A 20,622-nucleotide genomic window follows, 5' to 3' on the forward strand; every position below is an offset into this window, starting at 1 on the left:
AGTGATTATATTATTCACTGCTACGCACACGCAAATTTTTAAAAATGCCAGTTGTTTCGACTTAAGATGTCCTTGATGGAGCAAAAAAATTAATTTTGTGAAATCTCAGTCCTTAAGTACTTGTCTTATTGTGTGTGACAAAATGGGACAAAAGCTTTAGTTTTGCAAAATGAGAAAGTTCTGGAAATGTTTCACAACAATGTGAATATACTTAATACTACAGAACTGTACACTTAAAAATGGTTAAAATGGTATTTTTTGTGTGTGCTTTTTAATCAGAATTTTTAAAAAATGGCAGGGGGACCCCAGGGTGGCTCAGTGGTTTACTGCCTGCCTTCTGCCCAGGATGTGATCCTTTAGTCCTGGGATCAAGTCCCACATCAGGCTCCCTGCATGGAGCCTGCTTCTCCCTCTGCCTATGTCTCTGCCTCTCTCTCTCTATGTCTCTCATGAATAAATAAATAAAATCTTTAAAAAAATAAATGGTGGGCATGCCTGGGTGGCTCACTTAGTTAAGCATCCAACTCTTGGTTTCAGCTTGAGTCATGGTCTTGGGGTCCTGGGATTTAGCCCCCGAGTAAGGCTCCATGCTCAGCTCAGAGTCTGCTTGTCCTTCTCCCTCTGCTTCTCCCCACCTCCTTCCACTCCCTCCCTCCCTCAAATAAATAAAATCTTTTTAAAAATGCGATGGAAGCATAAAGCACTTTTGCAGCATTATCAAAGTACAATGGGTATTTTTATGGACTGTTTGTTGAATTCCTAGCCCCTAATATAATGGTATTAGGAGGTAATTAAGTCATGAGGGTAGAATTCTTATGAGTACGGTAAGTGCCCTTATAAAAAGAAAAATAGGATAGCTTGCTGCTTTTTTTCTGCTATTTGCCATGTGGGGATACAAGAATAGAGTCCTCTGCAAAGCAGGCTCTCAACCAGATACTGATCTTTTGGGACCTTTATCCTGGAACTGTGAGAAATAAATTTGTTGTTTAAATTATGACATGTGTGCTATAGCAGCTTGAACTGAGACAATTATCTAAAGTCAAAGCACTTGTGTGATAAAGTTGTGAGTGGACCTAGTTGATTTTTTCATGGAACATAATTTTTAATTAGAAAACAACAAATAAATTATGGTTATTCAGACTTCATTTTGTGTTAGACATTTCCTTGTAAATGAACAAAATGAATCCATAATGTCAAAGAAAACAGCTTTCATACAAACATTCCAATTTTGGAAACCTTGTATTTGTAACCATGAGCCTGATAGTTTACACTAATACTTAAAGACTTTTCTAATAAAATCAGTGGTGCTTTTTTTTTTTTTTAAGGAGTTTGTGTGTGCAGGTCTGCATGTATGGTAAAATATATACAATATTTAGAATTTTAACCATTTGTAAGCATGCTTACTCTTCAACTGCATTAAATATTCACAATAATAATGTAACTATCACCACTATCTATACCTAAAACTTCTTTATCATCCCCAGTTTGTGGACTTTAAAACTCCATTAAACAATAATTAGGCTTTTCTTCCTCCCCTCAGCCCCCAGTAACTTCTATTCTACTTTCTCTCTTTAAATTTGACTGTTCAGGGTATCTCACATACAAGTGGGATCATACTATATTTACCCTACTCAGTCCAACTTATTTCATTAAGCATGTTTTCAAGGTCCATCTCTGTTGTTGCTGCATAAATTAAACTTTCATTCTTTTATATGGTTGAATAATATTCCATTGCATGTATATACCATACTGTGTTTATGCTATAATCTGTTAATGGACATGGGTTGTTTTCATCTTTTGGCTGTTATGAATAATACTTGTATAAACATGGACATAAAACTGTTTGTTCAACTCCCCGTTTTCAGTTCTTTTCAGTTCCACCTCTACATACCTAGAGGTGGAATAGCTGGCTCATATGGTAATTGTATGTTTTAATCTTTTGAGAAAATGACAAGTGTTTTCCATAGTGGCTGTGGCATTTTATATTTCCACAAACAATGCTCAAGGGTTCCAATTTCTCCACATCCTCACAAACATTTATTTTGAGATATGTATGTATGTATGTATGGATATACGTATTTAAGTACGCACTCCATGCTGGGCGTGGAGCCCAACATGGGGCTTAAACTCATGACCCTGAGATCAAAACCTGAGCTGAAATCAAGAGTCAGGTGTTTAAGCAATGGAGCATCTTAGGTGCCCCATATTGTCAGTTTTGTTTTTTTAAAAAAATTATACATATCAGACAGCTCAAGATGCCTTAACAAAAGATCACAGACTGGGCAGCTTAACAGAAATTTATGTTCTCACAGTTCTGGAGGCCAGAAGTCTATTAGAAGGTGGAGGAGGGGCAGTAAAATATGCTCTGGACTGAGAAGGCACTTTGAGACCAAAAATCAAAGCCACTCCATACTGTTTACAGTTTTTTATTCAGGGCAATTTACTGAAAGGGGGATTGGGTGGATGGATGATCTTGGCACTTTGCAGCTATTTTCCACAAAGTCCAGACCTTAATCTACAGAATTTATAGAGCAGTGGTGGGGAGTTTGGGTGGGATATCATTGTGGTGAGGTCAAAAGGTAGTTATCTAAATTAGCATCATCTGTATGCCAGAGGGATCTCTACTACTTTATCCGAAGTGGTGCAGTCTAGGGGTACCTGGATGGCTCAGTGGTTGAGTGTCTGCCTTCAGCTCAGGTCGTGATCCCTAGGTTCTGAGATCAAGTCCTACATCAGGCTCCGCATAGGGAGCCTCCCTCTATGTGTCTCTCATGAATGAATGAATAAAAATCTTAAAAAAAAAAAAGTGGTGATGCAATCTATACACCAGAAGGATAATCAGAGTAAGCCTTCCCTCATTCCATCTAGAGTATACATTAACCTCCAATGGGCCTGGAACATGTACCCCTGTGGGAGGTCATTGTGCAGACAAGAACAAGATGGAAGGCAAAAGATAAGAGTAGGTATTGTCAGCACTCCTACAAAGTCCTAGGTCAAAATGCCAGCAGCACTGGTTTCTGGTGAGGCTTCTCTTCCTAGATTAGAGAGAGCTACCTTTTCAATGTGTCTTCACATGGCTTTTTCTCTACATATATATAGAGATTCCTTGTGTCTCTTCCTCTTCTTGTAAGGACATGAGTCCTATTAAATTAGGCCCCATTTTTATGACTTCATTTAACTTTAATGCATCTCCTTAAAAGCTATCTCCAACTATAGTCACACTGACGGTTAAGACTTCAACATATAATTTTAAGGAGAAACCATTATACCATCCTAGTAGGTGTGAATAGGCATCTCTTTGTGGTTTTTGATTTGTGTTTCTCTAATGACTAATGATACTGAACATCTTTTCATGGGCTTATTGGCCATTTGTATATCTTCTCTGAAGAAATAAATGTCTATTCAAATATTTTTGCCAGTGCTCACTTCGGCAGCACATATACAAATATTTTTGCATTGGATTTTCTTTTTAGTTGTCAAGTTTTTGGAGCTCTTTATATATTCTAAGTATTAATCCCTTACCTATTGATTTGCAAATATTTTCTCCTATTGAGTAGGTTGTCTTATGACTCTGATACTATCTTTTGATACATAAAAATTTTTAATTATGATAAGTATATATTTTTTCTGTCACCTGTGCTTTTGGTGTGATACTCAAGAAACCAATGCAAATCTAAAGTGATGTAGATTTTTCCTTTATGCTTTCTTCTAATACTTTTATCGGTTTTTCTTAACATATTTTTAATTTAAATTAATTAACATATATTATTGGTTTAAAAGGTAGAGGTCAGTGATTCATCAGTCATATATAATTCCCAGTGCTCATTATATCATATGCCCTCCTTAATGTCCATCACCCAGTTACCTCATCCACCCAACCCCTCAACTCTCCAGTGACCCTGTCTGGTTCCTATGACTACGAGTCTCTTATGGTTTGTCACTCTGATTTCATCTTACTTGACTTTTTTCCTCTCTTCCCCTATGATCCTCTGTTTCTTAAATTCCACATATGAGTGAGATCATATGATAATTTACTTTTTCTGATTGACTTATTTCACTTAGCATAATACATGTTAGCTCCATCCACGCCTTTGCAAAAGGCAAGATTTCAGTTTTAAAGATGGCTGAGTAGGGCAGCCCCAGTGGCACAGCGGTTTAGCACCGCCTGCAGAAGGGTGTGCTAGGGTGTGATCCTGGAGACCCAGGATCGAGTCCCACATCAGGCTCCCTATGTGGAACCTGCTTCTCCCTCTGCCTGTGTCTCTGCCTCTCTCTCTCTCTCTGTCGCTCATGAATAAATAAAGCTTTAAAAAAAATAAATAAAGATGGCTGAGTAGTATTTCATTGTATATATGTACCACTTCTTTACCCATTCATCTGTCGATGGACATCTGGGTTCTTTCCATAGTTTGGCTATTGTGGACATTGCTGCTATAAACACTGGGGTGCAGGTGGCCCTTCAGATCACTACACGTTTGTATCTTTGGGGTAAATCCCTAGTGGTGCAATTGCTAGGTCATAGGGTAGCTCTATTTTCAACTTTTTAAGGAACCTCCATACTGTTTTCCAGAGTGGCTTGCGTCAGCTTGCATTCCCACCAACAATGTAAGAGGGTTTCCTTTTCTCTGTATCCTTGCTAACATCTGTTGTTTCTGGACTTAATTTTAGCCATTCTGATGTGTGAAGTGCTATCTCTCTCTTTTTTAAAAATTTTATTTATTTATTCATGACAGACAGAGAGAAAGAGAGAGACACACAGGCAGAGGGAGAAGCAGGTTCCGGGCTGGGAGCCCGACGTGGGACTCCATTCCGGGTCTCCAGGATCACACCCCAGGCTGAAGGCAGCGCTAAACCACTGGGCCACTGGGGCTGCCCGTGAAGTGCTATCTCATTGTGGTTTTGATTTGTGCTTTCCTGATACTTAGTGATATTGAGCATTTTTTTCAAGTGTCTGTTGGCCATTTGGATGTCTTCTAGGGAGAAATGTCTTTTCGTGTCTTCTTCCCATTTTGTGATTGGATTATTTGTTCTCTGGGTGTTGAGTTTGATAAGTTCTTTATAGATTTTGGATACTAGCCCTTACTCTGATATGTCATTTACAAATATCTTCTCCCATTCTCTCAGTTGTCTTTGGTTTTATTGTTTCCTTTGGTCTGCAGCAGCTTTTTATCTTGATAAAGTCCCAATAGTTCATTTTTGTCTTTGTTTCCCTTTCCTCTAGGCACCTGTCCAATAAGAAGTTGTTCAGCTGATATCAAAGAAGTTACTGCCTGTGTTCTTCTCTAAGTTTTGATGGTTTCTTATCTCATATTTAGGTCTCGCATTTATTTTGAATTTATTTTTGTATATGATATAAGAAAGTACCACAGTTTCATTCTTTTGCATGTTGCCGTCCAGTTTTCCGAACACCACTTGTTGAAGAGACTGTCTTCTTTCCCTGGTTTGTCCAAGACTGGTTGACCATATAGTTGTATGTTCATTTCTGGGTTTTCTATTCTGTTTCACTGATCTATGTGTCTGACAACCTTTTTTACAAAAATGGAAAACTTTATTTTCAAATCATACGAAATTGAAGGAGTTCTAAGAAGCCAAAACAATCTTACAGAGGAAGAATAAAATTGGAGAATCAACACTTAGTAACTTTGAAAATTACTACAAAGCTACAGTATTAAATTAAATTAAAATATTATGGTCCTGGCATAAGGATGGATAAGTGGACCAATGGAATAGAATAGAGAGCCTAGAAATAAACTCTCATGTGTCTGGTCAGTTTATTTTCAACAGGGGTGCTAGAACTCTTCAGTAGAGAAAAGAATCATCTTTTCAACAAGTGGCACTGGAAAAACTGAATATCCAACATCCAATATCCAGCAAAAGGATGGATAAGGATGGATCCAGAACTTATTCCCCATACAAAAAAAATTAACTCAAAATTGATCAAAACAAATGAAAAAATGAACTATTGGGACTTTGTCAAGATAAATAGCTTCTGAACAGTGAAGGAAGCAATCAACAAAACTAAAGACAACCTACAGAATGAGTGAAGATATTTGCAAATGACATATCTGATAAAGGGTTAGTACCTAAAATCTATCAAACTCAACACTCAAAAACAAATAATCCAGTTAAGAAATGGGCAGAAGACACGAATAGACATTCTTCCAAAGAAAACATCCAGATGGCTAACAGATACATCACTCATCATCAGGGAAATACAATCCAAACCATGATGAGATACCACCTCACACCTGTCAGAATTGCTAAAATAACAACATAGGAAACAACAGATGTTGCTGAGGATATAGAGAAAGGGGAATCCTCTTACACTGTTGGTAGGATGCAAACTGGTGCATCCACTCTGGAAAACAGTAGAGAGAGTCCTCAAAAAGTTAAAAATAGAGAACTATCCTCTGACCCAGCAACTGCACTACTAGGAATTTACCCAAAGAATACAAAAATATTAATTCAAAGAGGTATATGCACCCCAATGTTAACAGGAGCATTATCAATAATAGTCAAATTACGAAAAAGCCCAAATGTCCATTGACTGATGAATGTATAAAGATGGAATATTACTCAACCATAAAAAAGAACAAAATCTTGCCATTTGCAACAATGCGGATGGAGCTAGAGTATTATGTTAAGCAAAAGAAGTCAGGGAAAGACAAATACCATATGCCTTCACTCAGGTGTGGAATTTAAGAAACAAAACGGATGAAATACAAAGGGTAAAAAAAAAAAAAAGAGAGAGAGAGGCAAACCATTAAACAGACTCTTGGGGATCCCTGGGTGGCTCAGCGGTTTGGCGCCTGCCTTTGGCCCGGGGTGTGATCCTGGAGTCCCGGGATTGAGTCCCGCGTCCGGCTCCTTGCATGGAGCCTGCTTCTCCCTCTGCCTGTTTCTCTCTCTCTCTCTCTCTGTCTATCATAAATAAATAAATATTTTAAAAAACAGACTCTTAACTATAGAAAACAAACTGAGGGTTACTGGAGGGTGGGAGGATGGGTTAAATGGGTGATGAGTATTAAGGAAGGCTCACTCCATGATGAGCACTGTGTGTTGTATCTAAGTGATGAATCACCAAATCTTAGAGTTGAAAGTAAAATTATACTGTATGTTAGCTAACTGGAATTTAAATAAAAATTTGGAAAAAGATAAAAAGGCTGTTGGAATTTTGATAAGGATTTTATTGAATCTATAGATCACTTTAGTTAGCACTGATGTCTAACAATATTAAGTCCTCCTATCCATGAACATGAAATGTCTTTCCATTTAGTTAGGTCCGCTGTAATTTTTTCAGCAATGTTTTGTAGTTTTTAGTATACAAGATTTTTACCTCTTTGTTTAGAATTTTTTCCCCCTAAGTATTTAATTCTTTTAAGTGCTAATGTAAATAGAATTGCTTTCTTAATTTCCTTTTCAAATGTTTAATGCTGGCATACAGAAACACAGCTGATTTGTGTTTTGTACCCTGCAACTTTGCCAAAAATTTAAATTAGCTTTAGTATCTTTCTTGTTGATTCTCTGGGAGTCTATATATAGAATCACAGTATCTGTGACTGGAGATAGTCTTACCCTTTCCTTTTTAATTTGATATCTTTCCTTTCCTTCTCTATTAGCTCTGGCTAGGACTTTCAGTACAACATTGAATACCAACAGTGAAAGCAGGTATTCTTGTCTTGTTTCTGATCTTAGGAGGACAGATTTCAATCTCTCACCCCTGACTGAGTATGATGTCACCTGTGGGTCTCTCATAAATACTTTTTATCATGTTGAGGGATTTTTCTTCTATTCTTAGTTTCCAAAGACTTTGTAATCATAAAAAAGATGTTGGAGGGCAGCCCGGGTGGCTCAGCGCTTTAGCACCGCCTTCAGACCAGGGCGTGATCCTGGAGACCCGGGATCGAGTCCCACATCGGGCTCCCTGCATGGAGCCTGCTTCTTCCCTCTGCTTTCTCTCCCTCTCTGCATCTCTCATGAATAAATAAACAAAATCTTAAAAAAAAAAAAAAAAAGATGTTGGATTTTGTCAAATGTCTTTTCTTTGTCATGTGGTCATTTCCTTAAATTCTTTTTTAATTTTATGTATTTATTTTAGAGTACGTATACAAACGGGGAGAGAATCCTCAAATTGACTCCCCGTTGAGCTTGGAGCTTGATATGGTGCTTGAACCCAGGACCCAGAGATCATGACCTGAGCCAAGACCAAGAGCCAGCTACTTAACCAACTGAGCCAGCCAGGCAACCCTAGCATTTCCTTAGTTCTATTAACATGATGTATTTTCTTATGTTGAACCACCCTTGCATTACTGGGATAAATTCCACTTGGTCATGGTGAATAATCCTTTCAATATACTGATGGAATTTTTAAATTAATTATTTATTTATTTAATTAATTAATTTAAAATAGGCTCCACGCTCAACATGGGACTGGAACTCACAACCTTGAGATTAAGAGTTGCATGCTCTACTATCTGAGCCAGCCAGGTGCCCCTGACAACTGCTGGATTTCATTTGCTAATATTTTGTTGAGAACCTCTACATCTATATCCATAAGGTACACTAGTATAAAATTTTTATTTTCTTGTGATGTCTTTATCTGGTTTTGGTACTAGGGTAATGCAGGCCTCATAGAATAAGCATTCCTTTCTCTTCAATTTTTTGGAAGAGTTTGAAAGGGATTAGTGTTAATTCTTTAAACATCTGGTAGAATTCACTTCAAGTAAAGCCACTTGGTCTGGAATTTTCTTTGTTGGGGGACCTTTGAATAGTGGTTTGATTTCTTTACTCTTATATATGGGTTGAGAATTTCTATTCTTGAATAACTTTAATGTGTATGTTTTGAGGAATTTGTGCATTTCTTCCAAGTTATCTATCTATTGATGTATAATTGTTCATACTATTCTCTTTGAATCCTCTTGTTTCTGTGAAGTTGGTTAGTTGTTTCCATTTCCATTTCCAATTTTAGTTATTTGCATCTTCTTTTTTGACAGCCTAACTAAAGAAACTTTGTTTTGTTGATCTCAAAAGAATCAACTTTTGTTTTTGTTTTTTTAGATTCTATTCATTTATTCATGAGAGACAGAGAGAGAGGCAGAGACACAGGCAGAGGGAGAAGCAGGCTCCATGCAGGGAGCCCGACTTGGGACTCAATCCTGGGACTCCAGGATCACACCCTGGGCCAAAGGCAGACGCTCAACCCTGAGCCACCCAGGCATCCCTCAACTTCTGTTTTTACTGATTTCTCTACTGTTTTTCTCTTTATTGTTTATTTTTGCTCTCATTTTCAACTTTTTCTTCCTTCGGATAGCTTTGGGTTTAGTTCACTCTCAAGTTTCTTAAAATATAATGTTAGGTTACTGATTTGTGATCTCTTTTCTTTTTAAATACAGGCATTTATAGCTGTAAATTTCCCGCTGAGCACTGCTCTCCTTGCATTGCATTAAGATTTGGTATGCTATGTTTTCACTTTCATACATCTCTAAGTATTTTCTAATTTCCTTTATGATTTCTTTTTTCGACTCATGGGTTAAAAGTGTGCTTAACTGCCACATATTTGTGAATTTTCCAGTTTTACTTCTATTATAGACTTCTAACTTCATCCCATTGCAGTCAGAGAAGATACCTTGTATGGTATCTGATTTAAAATTTATTGAAGTATTTCTTTTGACCGAACACATGGTCTATTGTGGAGAATGTCCTGTGTGTATTTAAGAATATGTATTCTGTGTTACTGTTGGGTAGAATATTATATATTAGGTTAGGTCTAACTGGTTTATTATATTGTTCAGTCCTCTATTTTGTTACTCATATCAAGTTGATCTATGCATTATTGAAAGTAGTATATTGAAATCTCCAACTACTCTTATAGAGCTGTTTATTTCTCCCTCCAATTTTTTCAATTTTTGCTTCATATATCTTTTTTTAAAAAAATATTTATTTGAGAGAGAGAGAGGTGGGGACCGGCAGAGAGACAGAGGGAGAGAATCTCAAGCAGACTCCCTGCTAAGCATGGAGCCTGACACAGGACTAGATTCCATGACCCTGAGATCATGACCTGAGCTAAAATTAACAGCTGGATGCTTCAGGCTCCCTGCATGGAGCCTGCTTCTCCCTCTGCCTCTGTCTCTACCTCTCTCTCTCTCTGTTTCATGAATAAATAAAATCATTAAAAAAAAAAAAAAAAAAGATCTGGATGCTTAACTGACTAAGCCACCTAGGTGCCCCAATTTTTGCTTCATGTATCTTGAGGGGCTATTATTAGTTACATGTATTTTCATACAATTAACCCTTGAACAATGCAGGAGTTAGGGGTGCTGACACCCTTCACAGTCAAAACTCCACATGCAACTTTTGACTCTCTAAAATCTTAACTACTAATACCTACTGTTGACCAGAGGTCAATACACACAGTCAATTAACACATACTATGTATGTTTTTTTTTTTACATACTATGTATGTTAAATGTATTCTATACTATACTCCTATAATAAAATAAGCTAGAGAAAGAAATGTTAAAAATCACAAGATAAAATAATATTTATAGTACTTTACTGAGAATCTAGAGTATATGAATCTGTGCTAATATCAATCAGTCTAGGATTTATTTTAGCAACATTCTGCAGACTAGGACCAAATATAATTGGAAAGAGATTTGGAGATCTCAGTTTGAGATCTGGGGACATTAGAGCTATAAAATAAGTCTAAGAGCAAGAATCTAAAATTCTATCAAAATTTATGAGACAGGGCAGCCAGTGGTTTAGCGCTGCCTTCAGCCCAGGGGTCCCGGGATCGAGTCCCATTGTCAGGCTCCCTGCATGGAGCCTGCTTCTCCCTCTGCCCGTGTCTCTATGACTCTCTCTCTCTGTCTCTTATGAATAAATAAATAAATAAAATTTTAAAAAAAACCACACACACAGGGCAGCCCCGGTGGCACAGCGGTTTAGCACCGCCTGCAGCCCAGGGCGTGATCTGGAGACCCTGAATCGAGTCCCGCATTAGGCTCTCTGCATGGAGCCTGCTTCTCCCTCTGCCGGTGTCTCTGCCTCTCTCTCTCTCTCTCTCTGTATCTCTATGAATAAATAAATAAAATCTTTTAAAAAACCCACAAAATTTATAAGACAGACACAGAAAGACAAGAAAACTAAAATTTTTAATCAAAAGATAATGCAAAAAAAAAAAAAAAAGAACAAGACGTACAAAGGTGATCCACCTATTGCCATGATCACACAGTGGACTTCAAAATAACTGTGATTAGATTAATATGTTGAAGGATCTCATGGAAAAAGAGAACATGCATTGACAAAGAATTTCAGTAGGAAAAAGAAAAATCTTATTAAAAAGTCAAATGGTGGGGATCCCTGGGTGGCTCAGCGGTTTAGCACCTGCCTTAGCCCAGGGTGTGATCCTGGAGTCCCGAGATTGATTCCCACATTGGGCTCCTTGCATGGAGCCTGCTTCTCCCTCTGCCTGTGTCTCTGCCTCTCTCTCTGTCTCTCATGAATAAATAAATAAAATATTTAAAAAGTCAAATGGTAATATAAAAATAAGCACAGTATCAGAAATGGAGAATCCTGTAAGGAGTTTGTCAAGAAACTGGACATGGGTCAATAAAAATTATCCAATGTGAATTACAAAAAGAAAAAGAGTAGAAAAAAAGAGAGGAGATCATCTAAGAGCTGTGAAATATTAGCAAATAGTCTAATGTATACATAATTAGATCCCCAGAAGAAGAGGGAATGAACAATAAGAACACAGGGCAAAAAAATACTTGAAGAGGTAAGAGATGAAAATCTTCCTAACCAAATAAAAGATAACAAACAATTTAAATCCAATAGTCTCAGAGAACCACAAGCAGGATAAATCCCTTGTGTATCCACACATATTTACACATACATCCATACCCATACTTAGATCCATCGAAGACTTTAATACCTAATAAGAGTATCTTTCAAAACAGAAAAAAACTTTTCCTGATTAGCAACAGTTGACAGAATCCACTGCTAACAGACCTGTACAAGAAATGAAGAACACTACAAATGGTAAAAATAGAGCAAATGTTTTAAAAATGGGTCATGTTACCCACCCAGAGGGTATCTGGGTGGCTCAGTTGGTTAGGCACCTACTTTCAGCTCAGGTCATGGTCTCAGGGTCCTGGGACTGAGCTGCAGAGATTGTCTGTTCATCTGGTTCCTTGCTTAGAAAGCAGTCTACCTTACCCGCATCCCTTGCCCCCTCATGCACTCTCTCTCAAACAAATAAAATCTTTAAGCAAATAAAAATGTCTCACGTCGCTTGCCTTAAAAGCTGTCTAAAGAAAAATAATTAACAAAGCATAGTACAAAGGATGGGAGGAAATGGAACTTTACAGTATTAATATTCTTATGCTATACATGTAGTGGTATAACAATATTTGAAAGTAGACTAAATTGAAATGTATATTATGAACAGTAGAAGACCAGAAAAAATAAGAGAGATAACTGAGAAGCCAATGGTACAGATAAAATAGAATTATTATAAAAACTCAATTGATCCAAAAAAAACAGAAGGAAAAAGAACAAAGAAGAAACAAGATTAATAGAATATAAGATGGTAGATTTACATCCAACCATATCCATAATTACATCAATGTAGACAACCTAAAGATAGGAATGTTGATAGTGGGTGAGGCTGCGGTGTGGGAGGCAGGACATGCAGGGAGTATAAGGGAACTCTTAGTACTTTCTATTCAATTTTTGCTGTGAACCTAAAACTACTCTTTAAAAAAAAAGGTCAATTTAAAAAATTCACACTCACTATTATAAATATCTGACTGTCACCCCTTAATTAAGCTCCAGAAAGGCAGGGACTGTAATTATCTTGTTCCCTGCTGTATACTCAGTGCCTAGAAAAGTGCCCAACACAATGTTAAGCCCCTGCTTTCCTGATATGTTTTACTTGTGAAAGAAGGTGGAGTGGTGCCTGGGAATGAATAAATCATTATATAGATAAATTATTAATAACAAAAGATATAATGTAATAAAAAATGAGTTGTAAGAAAGATATTCCTGACTAAACGTTCTATTAAATGTTCTAACTAAACCAAAAGTTACTGACTAAACATCTTTCCCCATTATTTGTTGATCTCTAAATATAGTGCTCTGATAAAAAAAAAAAAAAAATCCTGGAAAATAAACGCTCAAAATCACTTAGAACACAAAATGTATACAATAGATATAAAAAAAACAGATACACATTTTATTTATTAAGGACAATATAATGAGAACGAAATGTAAAAGGATCAAATAAATATCACTGGAAAGACAGAGGTGGGGATTTTCAGATCATGATAAACTTACTAGCTTGTCTTTGAATGAAAATATTTAATATTTCCCTTGTAGTAACCAGTCAAAAAACATTTTTTCTTAAACGTAAGTTTTCTTTTAGAAAGTAGGTCAGATAATTATTCTGAAAATATCTATATAAACACAAAATGGGTTTACAAGAAACACAAAGCAATTAGCAGTAAATCACCTCTGCATCCACTGTATAGGACAAAACATACCATATTATATTATGTAACTGGCACTATATCAAAGGTTTGCTCTATCATCTCTTTTGAGGTAAATAATAGGTTTTTTAAAAGAAATTCAAGCTAAAAGAAAAAGAAAAAGCACTTAATACTAACAATCAGCTAATCTAAGTTATTTCCCCTAAAAAGGAAAAATCTCAAAATAAAAATGTATTTTATTTCCATATTCTTTATATAGTTTGAATGGGTTGTTTATTAGCATATTAACTCACTAAGAATATACTATACTACTGAGAATATGGAATCTTACATAAACCTAAGTATTCTTTTTTTTTTTTAAGATTTTACTTATTAATGAGAGACGTGGAGAGAGAACAGGGGCGGGGGGGTGGGCAGAGACACAGGCAGAGGGAGAAGCAGACTCCATGCAGGGAGCCTGACATGGGATTCGATCCCAGGTCTCCAGGATCAGGCCCTGGGCCGAAGGTGGCACTAAACTGCTGAGCCACCTTGGCTGCCCAACCTAAGTATTTTTTTATCTAAGAGAACACATTTGTGGAAAAACTGGTTTAAATGGAAAAAAAAATTGTCCCACTCAATTATTCCTTAATGTACTTATTAGAAAATTGTCCTACTATTTCCCCACCTTTGGCTTCATTTTAAAAACTATTTTCATTGTTCCAAAATTTATTAATATAATTAATTTTTAAATATTCCAAATGTCTAATTAGTACCTGTTTTCAACAAACTTAAAATAAAAAACAAAGCAATGTTTGACAATTATAGTACCTGACAGAAGATGTTCTTGGCCCGTGATCTCTGGAATCCATTACCCAACCAACATGACATTCTAGAGGGGGATTTGTACTATGTCTTGTTTTTCTTTTTCTTGGACTCTAAAGAAAAAGAAGTCAAACATTGCAATTATTTCAGTAGTGTGAACTTCACAAGTAAATTAAAACCCTCTGACTGTAAACTAGCTCAAACAGTTTCATACTGTGGATGACATTATGAAATCACATGAAGTCACAAAACTCAAATATCTCACATACAAGTTACAAAACTTAACAAAGAAGATCCTTTGCTAGGTTTCAACACAAGGATTACAAGATATACAGCTGAGTGTGATTCTTCATTATATCATCTGATGGACATTAATTACACTACAATTGTAAAGAAGTTATTCCTTAACCAGAGAAAACATCGTTATGGTAAAAATACAATTTTAAGTGAATTCTTACAATCTAAAATATATATTTTTCAAAATATGATAAAACGAAAAAGTCTCATTTTGTAATATTAAAGGATATACAATGCAGGCTTTATGTTCCTGGTTGTTTTGTGTACCTTTACATCAATAGCTTTTGGTTCTTTAACGACAGGATAAAATCTTGGTGTTTTGTTTGGATCTTGTAACCTGGGTGTTCGAGGTGTTTTAGGTGTCCTCACAGGATGAATTCTAGGAGATTCTGGAACTGCTGTGGGCAATGAATGGGCCAATGTTGCTAAAGATATTCCTGAAACATCAAACAGCTTCTGGGCTGATTCATCACTCAAATCTGCAAAATAAAAAGCTTGTTCAATGTACTTAGATGCTAAGAAAGTATTTTACTCTCAAAAGAATTTTTCATTAGAAACATTTCAAATATGTAGGAATAAAAAACACTTGTCTGCACATCACCTAGCTTTTACTAAATTTTAATTTTGCTATATCTGTTTCTGACTTTTTTATAACAAAAAAATAGGCTGAAGCCCACTGTATAACCTTCCCCAATCCCATTTCACTTTTCCTCCTGAGAGACAACTAAGCTTTCAAATTTGGTATTTTTATCTATTATATGCATATATGTAATAACATTATTTTGCATAATTAACTTTACATAAATGACATTATACTCGATGTATCTTTTTACAAGCTTTTACAATCATATTTTGAGACCTGATTATTCAAGTTCTACTCATATAGCTTTGTTTGGTTTATTCACTTTTACTGCAGAATATTATGCTGTTATACAGCTATATAAAAATTTATCCATTCTCCCGAAGATATATATTTATATTATTTCTAAATTTTTGGTATAATCAAAGATGCTGCAATGAACATTGTTAAACATGTCCCTCTGTACAGATGTGAGCATGTCTCTAGGGTTTATATGTGAAATGGAAATGTTGACTAAAATGACACATGTATCTTCTGACTTACTGAGTACTGATTGCCAAGGTCCTTTCAATAATGAATGGTTTCACCGATTTATACTCCCACCAGCAGCATGAAAAAGTCTTAGCAATCTAATACCCTGGTTAAGATTAGGTTTTGTTTAGACGTTTAAATATTTTTCTAATAGGATTTAAATCAGGCTTCCTGCATGGAGCCTGCTTCTCCCTCTGCCTGTGTCTTATCCCTCTGCCTGTGTCTCTGCCTCTCTCTCTCAGTCTCTGTGTCTCTCAAGAATAAATAAATAAAATTTTTTTAAAAATTTAGGTTAAAATTTATTTTCTTATATATTATCCCATTAGATGCTAAGAACAAGTCCCAGTGGTTCCCTGAAAGCAAGGGCCATAATCTTGTATTTGTATACTAATGCCTACGATAGTGCTAAGAAAAAAACATACCAACCAAATGACTGATAACTGAGTTGTGTTAATACAGATTTTCCTTGGACCAAAAAGTTATGCAATCTCAAGGATACAACTATGATCATACACTGAAAAATATGTAAATCCAGCACCTCTGTAAAAGAAATATGTAAAGATCTAGGAACAATAACAGTAAGCTAACATCCAGATTATGGTCTCCTCCACTTCCCATTGATTTGGTTCTCTAAAAGAGATAAAGTCTGGAGCACAAAGTATAATATGAGCCTGGGAAATCCTGAGTCAGAAAGCAGTGAAGTTAAAAAAGAAAAAAGAAACTAGAATAGGTCATGAGGATACAGCGGCAAACTTCAGTGGACCCCACTAGTCAAAAATGAAGTACTCTCACCACTAAAAATAATGATTGAAATTGATTAAACAGGTCAAATAAGTAGGTTCTGTGAATTCATAATGGTACCTTATAACTTAATCACATTTGTAGGTTGCTAGGGCACAAAATTTACTGTTCTAAAAACTGATAAACCGAATACAAGAAATAAGCATTTTTCCTTCCTTTCTCGGAAAGACTGAATTTCAGAGCAATGAAAGTGTTGATAAAATAATATTCTTCTTCATAGAATTCTAGTTAAAAAATACAGAAGGAATGATAGAATTAGAAGATTACTATTTTGCAACTCTAATGAAATAGAGGATCTAGGGAATATTCATTGCTAACACTTAAAACCATTTAGTAGGGCGGCCCTGGTGGTGCAGCGGTTTAGCGCTGCCTGCAGCCCGGGGTGTGATCCTGGAGACCCGGGATCGAGTCCCACATCGGGTTCCCTGCATGGAGCCTGCTTCTCCCTCTGCCTCTCTCTCTCTGTGTCTCAATAAATAAATAAAATCTTAAAAAAAAAAAAAAAACATTTAGTAAAATGTTGAAGGGAGATTCAACATCAAAGACACAATCCCTGAAAGGAACAACTGATAAACAGAGCTTCACTGAAATGGAAAAAAAAAAAAAACATCTGATACACAAATGACACTGGCAAGAGAAAAAGACAAGTCAAACTAAAAGAAAATATTTGCAAAAGACACATCTACTAAAGGACTATTAGCCAAAATATATAAAGAACTCTTAAAATTCAACAAAAAGAAAACAAACCAATTTAAAAAATCTGAACAGATACATTAAAGAAGAGATACATATGACACATAAGCACAGGCAAAGATGTCCCACATCACATGTTACCACAGAAATATAAATAAAAATCAAATACCACCACACACCTATGAGAATGGCCAAAATCCAGAACTCTGGAAACACCAAATGCACACAAGGATATGGAGCAACAGGATCTCTTATTCATTAGTGGTGGGAATGCAAAATGGTATAGTCACTTTGGAAGACAGTTTGGCAGTTTTGTACAAAACTAAACATACTCTTACCATATGATCTAGGAATCACCATTCCTTGGTACATACTTAAAGAAGCTGAAAACTTATGTCCACACAAAAACTTGTACAGTAGCTTTATTAATAACTGCCAAAACTTGGAACCAATGAAGATCCTACAGTAGATGAATGAACAAACTATGGTATATCCAGACAATATACAATACTGTATATTATGCAGTACTAAAAACATATGAGCTATTAAACTATGAAAACACATGGAGGAATTGTAAATGCATATTACTAAGTGAGAGAAGCCAATGTGAAAAGGCTACATACTGTACTGTACTGTTCCAACTATTCAATATTCTGGAAAAGAAAAGCTATTGAAACAATATAAAGATCAATGGTTGCTAGGGGTTGGAGGGATGGTGGGAGGAATGTGAATAGGCGAAATCTAGAGGATTTTCACTTTGTATGATACTACAGTGGTGGATACATGTCATTATACATTTGTTAAAACCCAAAAAATGTACAATACCAAGAGTGAACCTTAATGTAAACTATGAACTTTGGGTAATAATGATGTGTTGGTGTGGGTTCATCAGTTCTAACAAATGTATCACTCTGATGTGGGATATTGCTATGAGGAAGCAGTATCCTTCATCAGATGGGTAACAGTCATTGTAAGCTCAGGGGAGGGAGAAAATGGGAAATCTCTGCATCTTAGTCTTAATTTTACTGTGATCCTAGAGCTGTTCTTTAAAAAAGTCTTTAGAAAAAAAAGTTGAAACTTTATGATGAGTGGATCAGGCCAATAACATTTAAACCTAATAATGATCAATCATAGCAGCCGTAAAAGAGAACCTAAAGACACTATATGATGTAATTGGAAGTAAATAACTCCTTCTAAGAGATAGTCTTGTGACCAGAAATATAAAAATCCTGAATATACTAAATCTTCTACATCTAAATACTAGTTTATATGGAATAGAGGAGATAAAGGAACATACTGAATGATATGAAGATACAAACAGTTAAATCTGGATTATAAAAAATCTTATGACAAATTAACCAGTTTCTTCAAGTCATTGGCATGGAAAAACAAGAGAAGAGGAATGCTTACAGATTAAGAGTAACTTAATTGTCCTATCGATCAAGTGGAATGTATGTACCTTTTTTGGTCCTGATTTAAACAACCAATTTGAAAAAGTATATACCAGACACCAGGGAAAACCAAACATAAGCAGCACATATATACAACGAAGTATTTGCAGAAGAAATGATATTTGAATGAAATGAGACTCAACATGAGATACCAGAAACAGATGGGGAACAAGGTACAGACGAAAAAAAGAATGTCAGACTATTAACAATTGTTGAAATTTGGTAACATAATTACTTGGGGGTTCATTAAATAGCCCTCTCGACTTCTGATTTTATCCAACATTTCCATATTAAAAATCAAGTTTATTTTCAGGTTTATATTTATTTTATTCCAGATTTAATTACATGTAAATTTTACCCACCAATAATAGCAGATATGTCAATTTTGTGAAGACTAAAACCTATAGACTGTTATCTCAAAAGAAACATTTTACAAAATTTTTACAATCTATATACCAATTTAAAATATTGTGAGATAAAATTATCAAAAATGGTTAAGATAAGCACAAATATGTAAAATAGTTACAGTAGATATAAAAATTTTATTGCTAGAAATAAGTAATTAGGGAACAAGAATATATTAACTTTTTTTTAATCAACTATAAGCCTAGAATGAAATATGAGTATCATCTGGATATTACACTTCTTAATCAAAATTATGGGGCATCTCTTGTACAAGAATGTTCAAAAATTATTTTTTAAAAAATTTATTTTTCATAATAGCAATAACTGGAAAAAATAAAAATATCAACTGTCAAATAGAAAAACAAAATGTATTATGTCCATACTATAGAATACTATTTATCAATATAAAAAGAAGCAAAGGACCAATATGAGCAATGTCATGGATTAACCTCAAATATATTAGTTGAAAAAAGCTGGATGCATGACAGCATATCATATGGTTCCATTTATATGAAATTTCTATGAAATGCAAAAACATACAGACAAAAAAGCAGATTACTAGAAACCTCAAACTGAAGTTCAGTGTTGAGACTGACTGCAAATGATCATAAGGGAACTTTCTAGCATGATGAATTTTTCTAAAACTGAATTGTGGTGCTACTGTATAAAAACTATACAAAGTTACTGAAACTCATGAAACAATACACAAATGGGTTAGTTTTAGTATGTAAAACCGTATCTCAAAAAATCTATTTAAAAACAAAACAAAACAAAAAACAAAAATACCCAGCCCATCTACTCTTCAGGGAAGCTCAATTGTAACTGTCTATTATACAATTTTCCTACAAGTTTCTCAGAGAAGAGTGATATTTCAGAGAACTAGGCAAAAGTACTGATTTTCAAAGTATAGTTCCAACCAGCATCATCAGCATGATATAGGAACATGTTAGAAGTATATATTTTCAGGTCCTACCTCCATTTACTAAACCAAAAATTCTGGGTACAGAGTCCTTTAATTTGTTTTAACAAGCCCTTCAGGTGAATACAATCTTGCTAAAGTTTAAGAACCAATGGACTAAGGGGTATGCTAACTATTCTTCTACTTAACACATCCCAAAATTTTACTGCCAAATCAAATCTTTGCACAACTGCATACCTGAACCGTATGAACCTTGTCCCTAGTATGTATTGTTTTTATAGATAGAAACTGCCTTTAATAGTATTCAATATAATGCTATTGGTGATCAATGAAGAGTGATAATAAAAAATACTACATAAGGACCAGCAATTCAGTTTCTTTTTCTTTTTTTTTTTTTTTTTTTAAATTTATGATGGTCACGGCGGGGGGGGGGGGGCGGGGGGGCAGAGACATAGGCAGAGGGAGAAGCAGGCTCCATGCACTGGGAGCCTGACGTGGGATTCGATCCCGGGTCTCCAGGATCGCGCCCTGGGCCAAAGGCAGGCGCCAAACCGCTGTGCCACCCAGGGATCCCTAGTTTCTTTTATAAATACAATGCCTTTGAAGCAGCAGATGTTTTCTGTAAATGCAAGATTGTATATAATTTTGGCT

General features: G+C 35.6%; 1 protein-coding gene across 15 annotated transcripts in view; it reads right to left on the minus strand.

Moving 5' to 3' along the window:
* LARP1B (La ribonucleoprotein 1B) overlaps window positions 1–20,622 on the minus strand; it is a 128,349-nt gene that overhangs the window by 9,962 nt on the left and 97,765 nt on the right. For all 15 annotated transcript variants that reach the window (XR_012000926.1, XR_012000928.1, XR_012000927.1 and 12 more), the window contains 2 exons: window positions 14,859–15,070; window positions 14,301–14,407 (listed from right to left, as the gene is read on the minus strand). Coding sequence is in view for 10 of the 15 variants with exons in the window: in XM_072755272.1 (XP_072611373.1) it covers window positions 14,301–14,407; window positions 14,859–15,070 (319 nt within the window). In the remaining 5 variants the exon portion in view is untranslated. The remainder of the gene's footprint in view (window positions 1–14,300; window positions 14,408–14,858; window positions 15,071–20,622) is intronic.

This window comes from Vulpes vulpes, chromosome 4 (assembly GCF_048418805.1).
Source record: "Vulpes vulpes isolate BD-2025 chromosome 4, VulVul3, whole genome shotgun sequence".
Taxonomy (NCBI): domain Eukaryota; kingdom Metazoa; phylum Chordata; class Mammalia; order Carnivora; family Canidae; genus Vulpes; species Vulpes vulpes.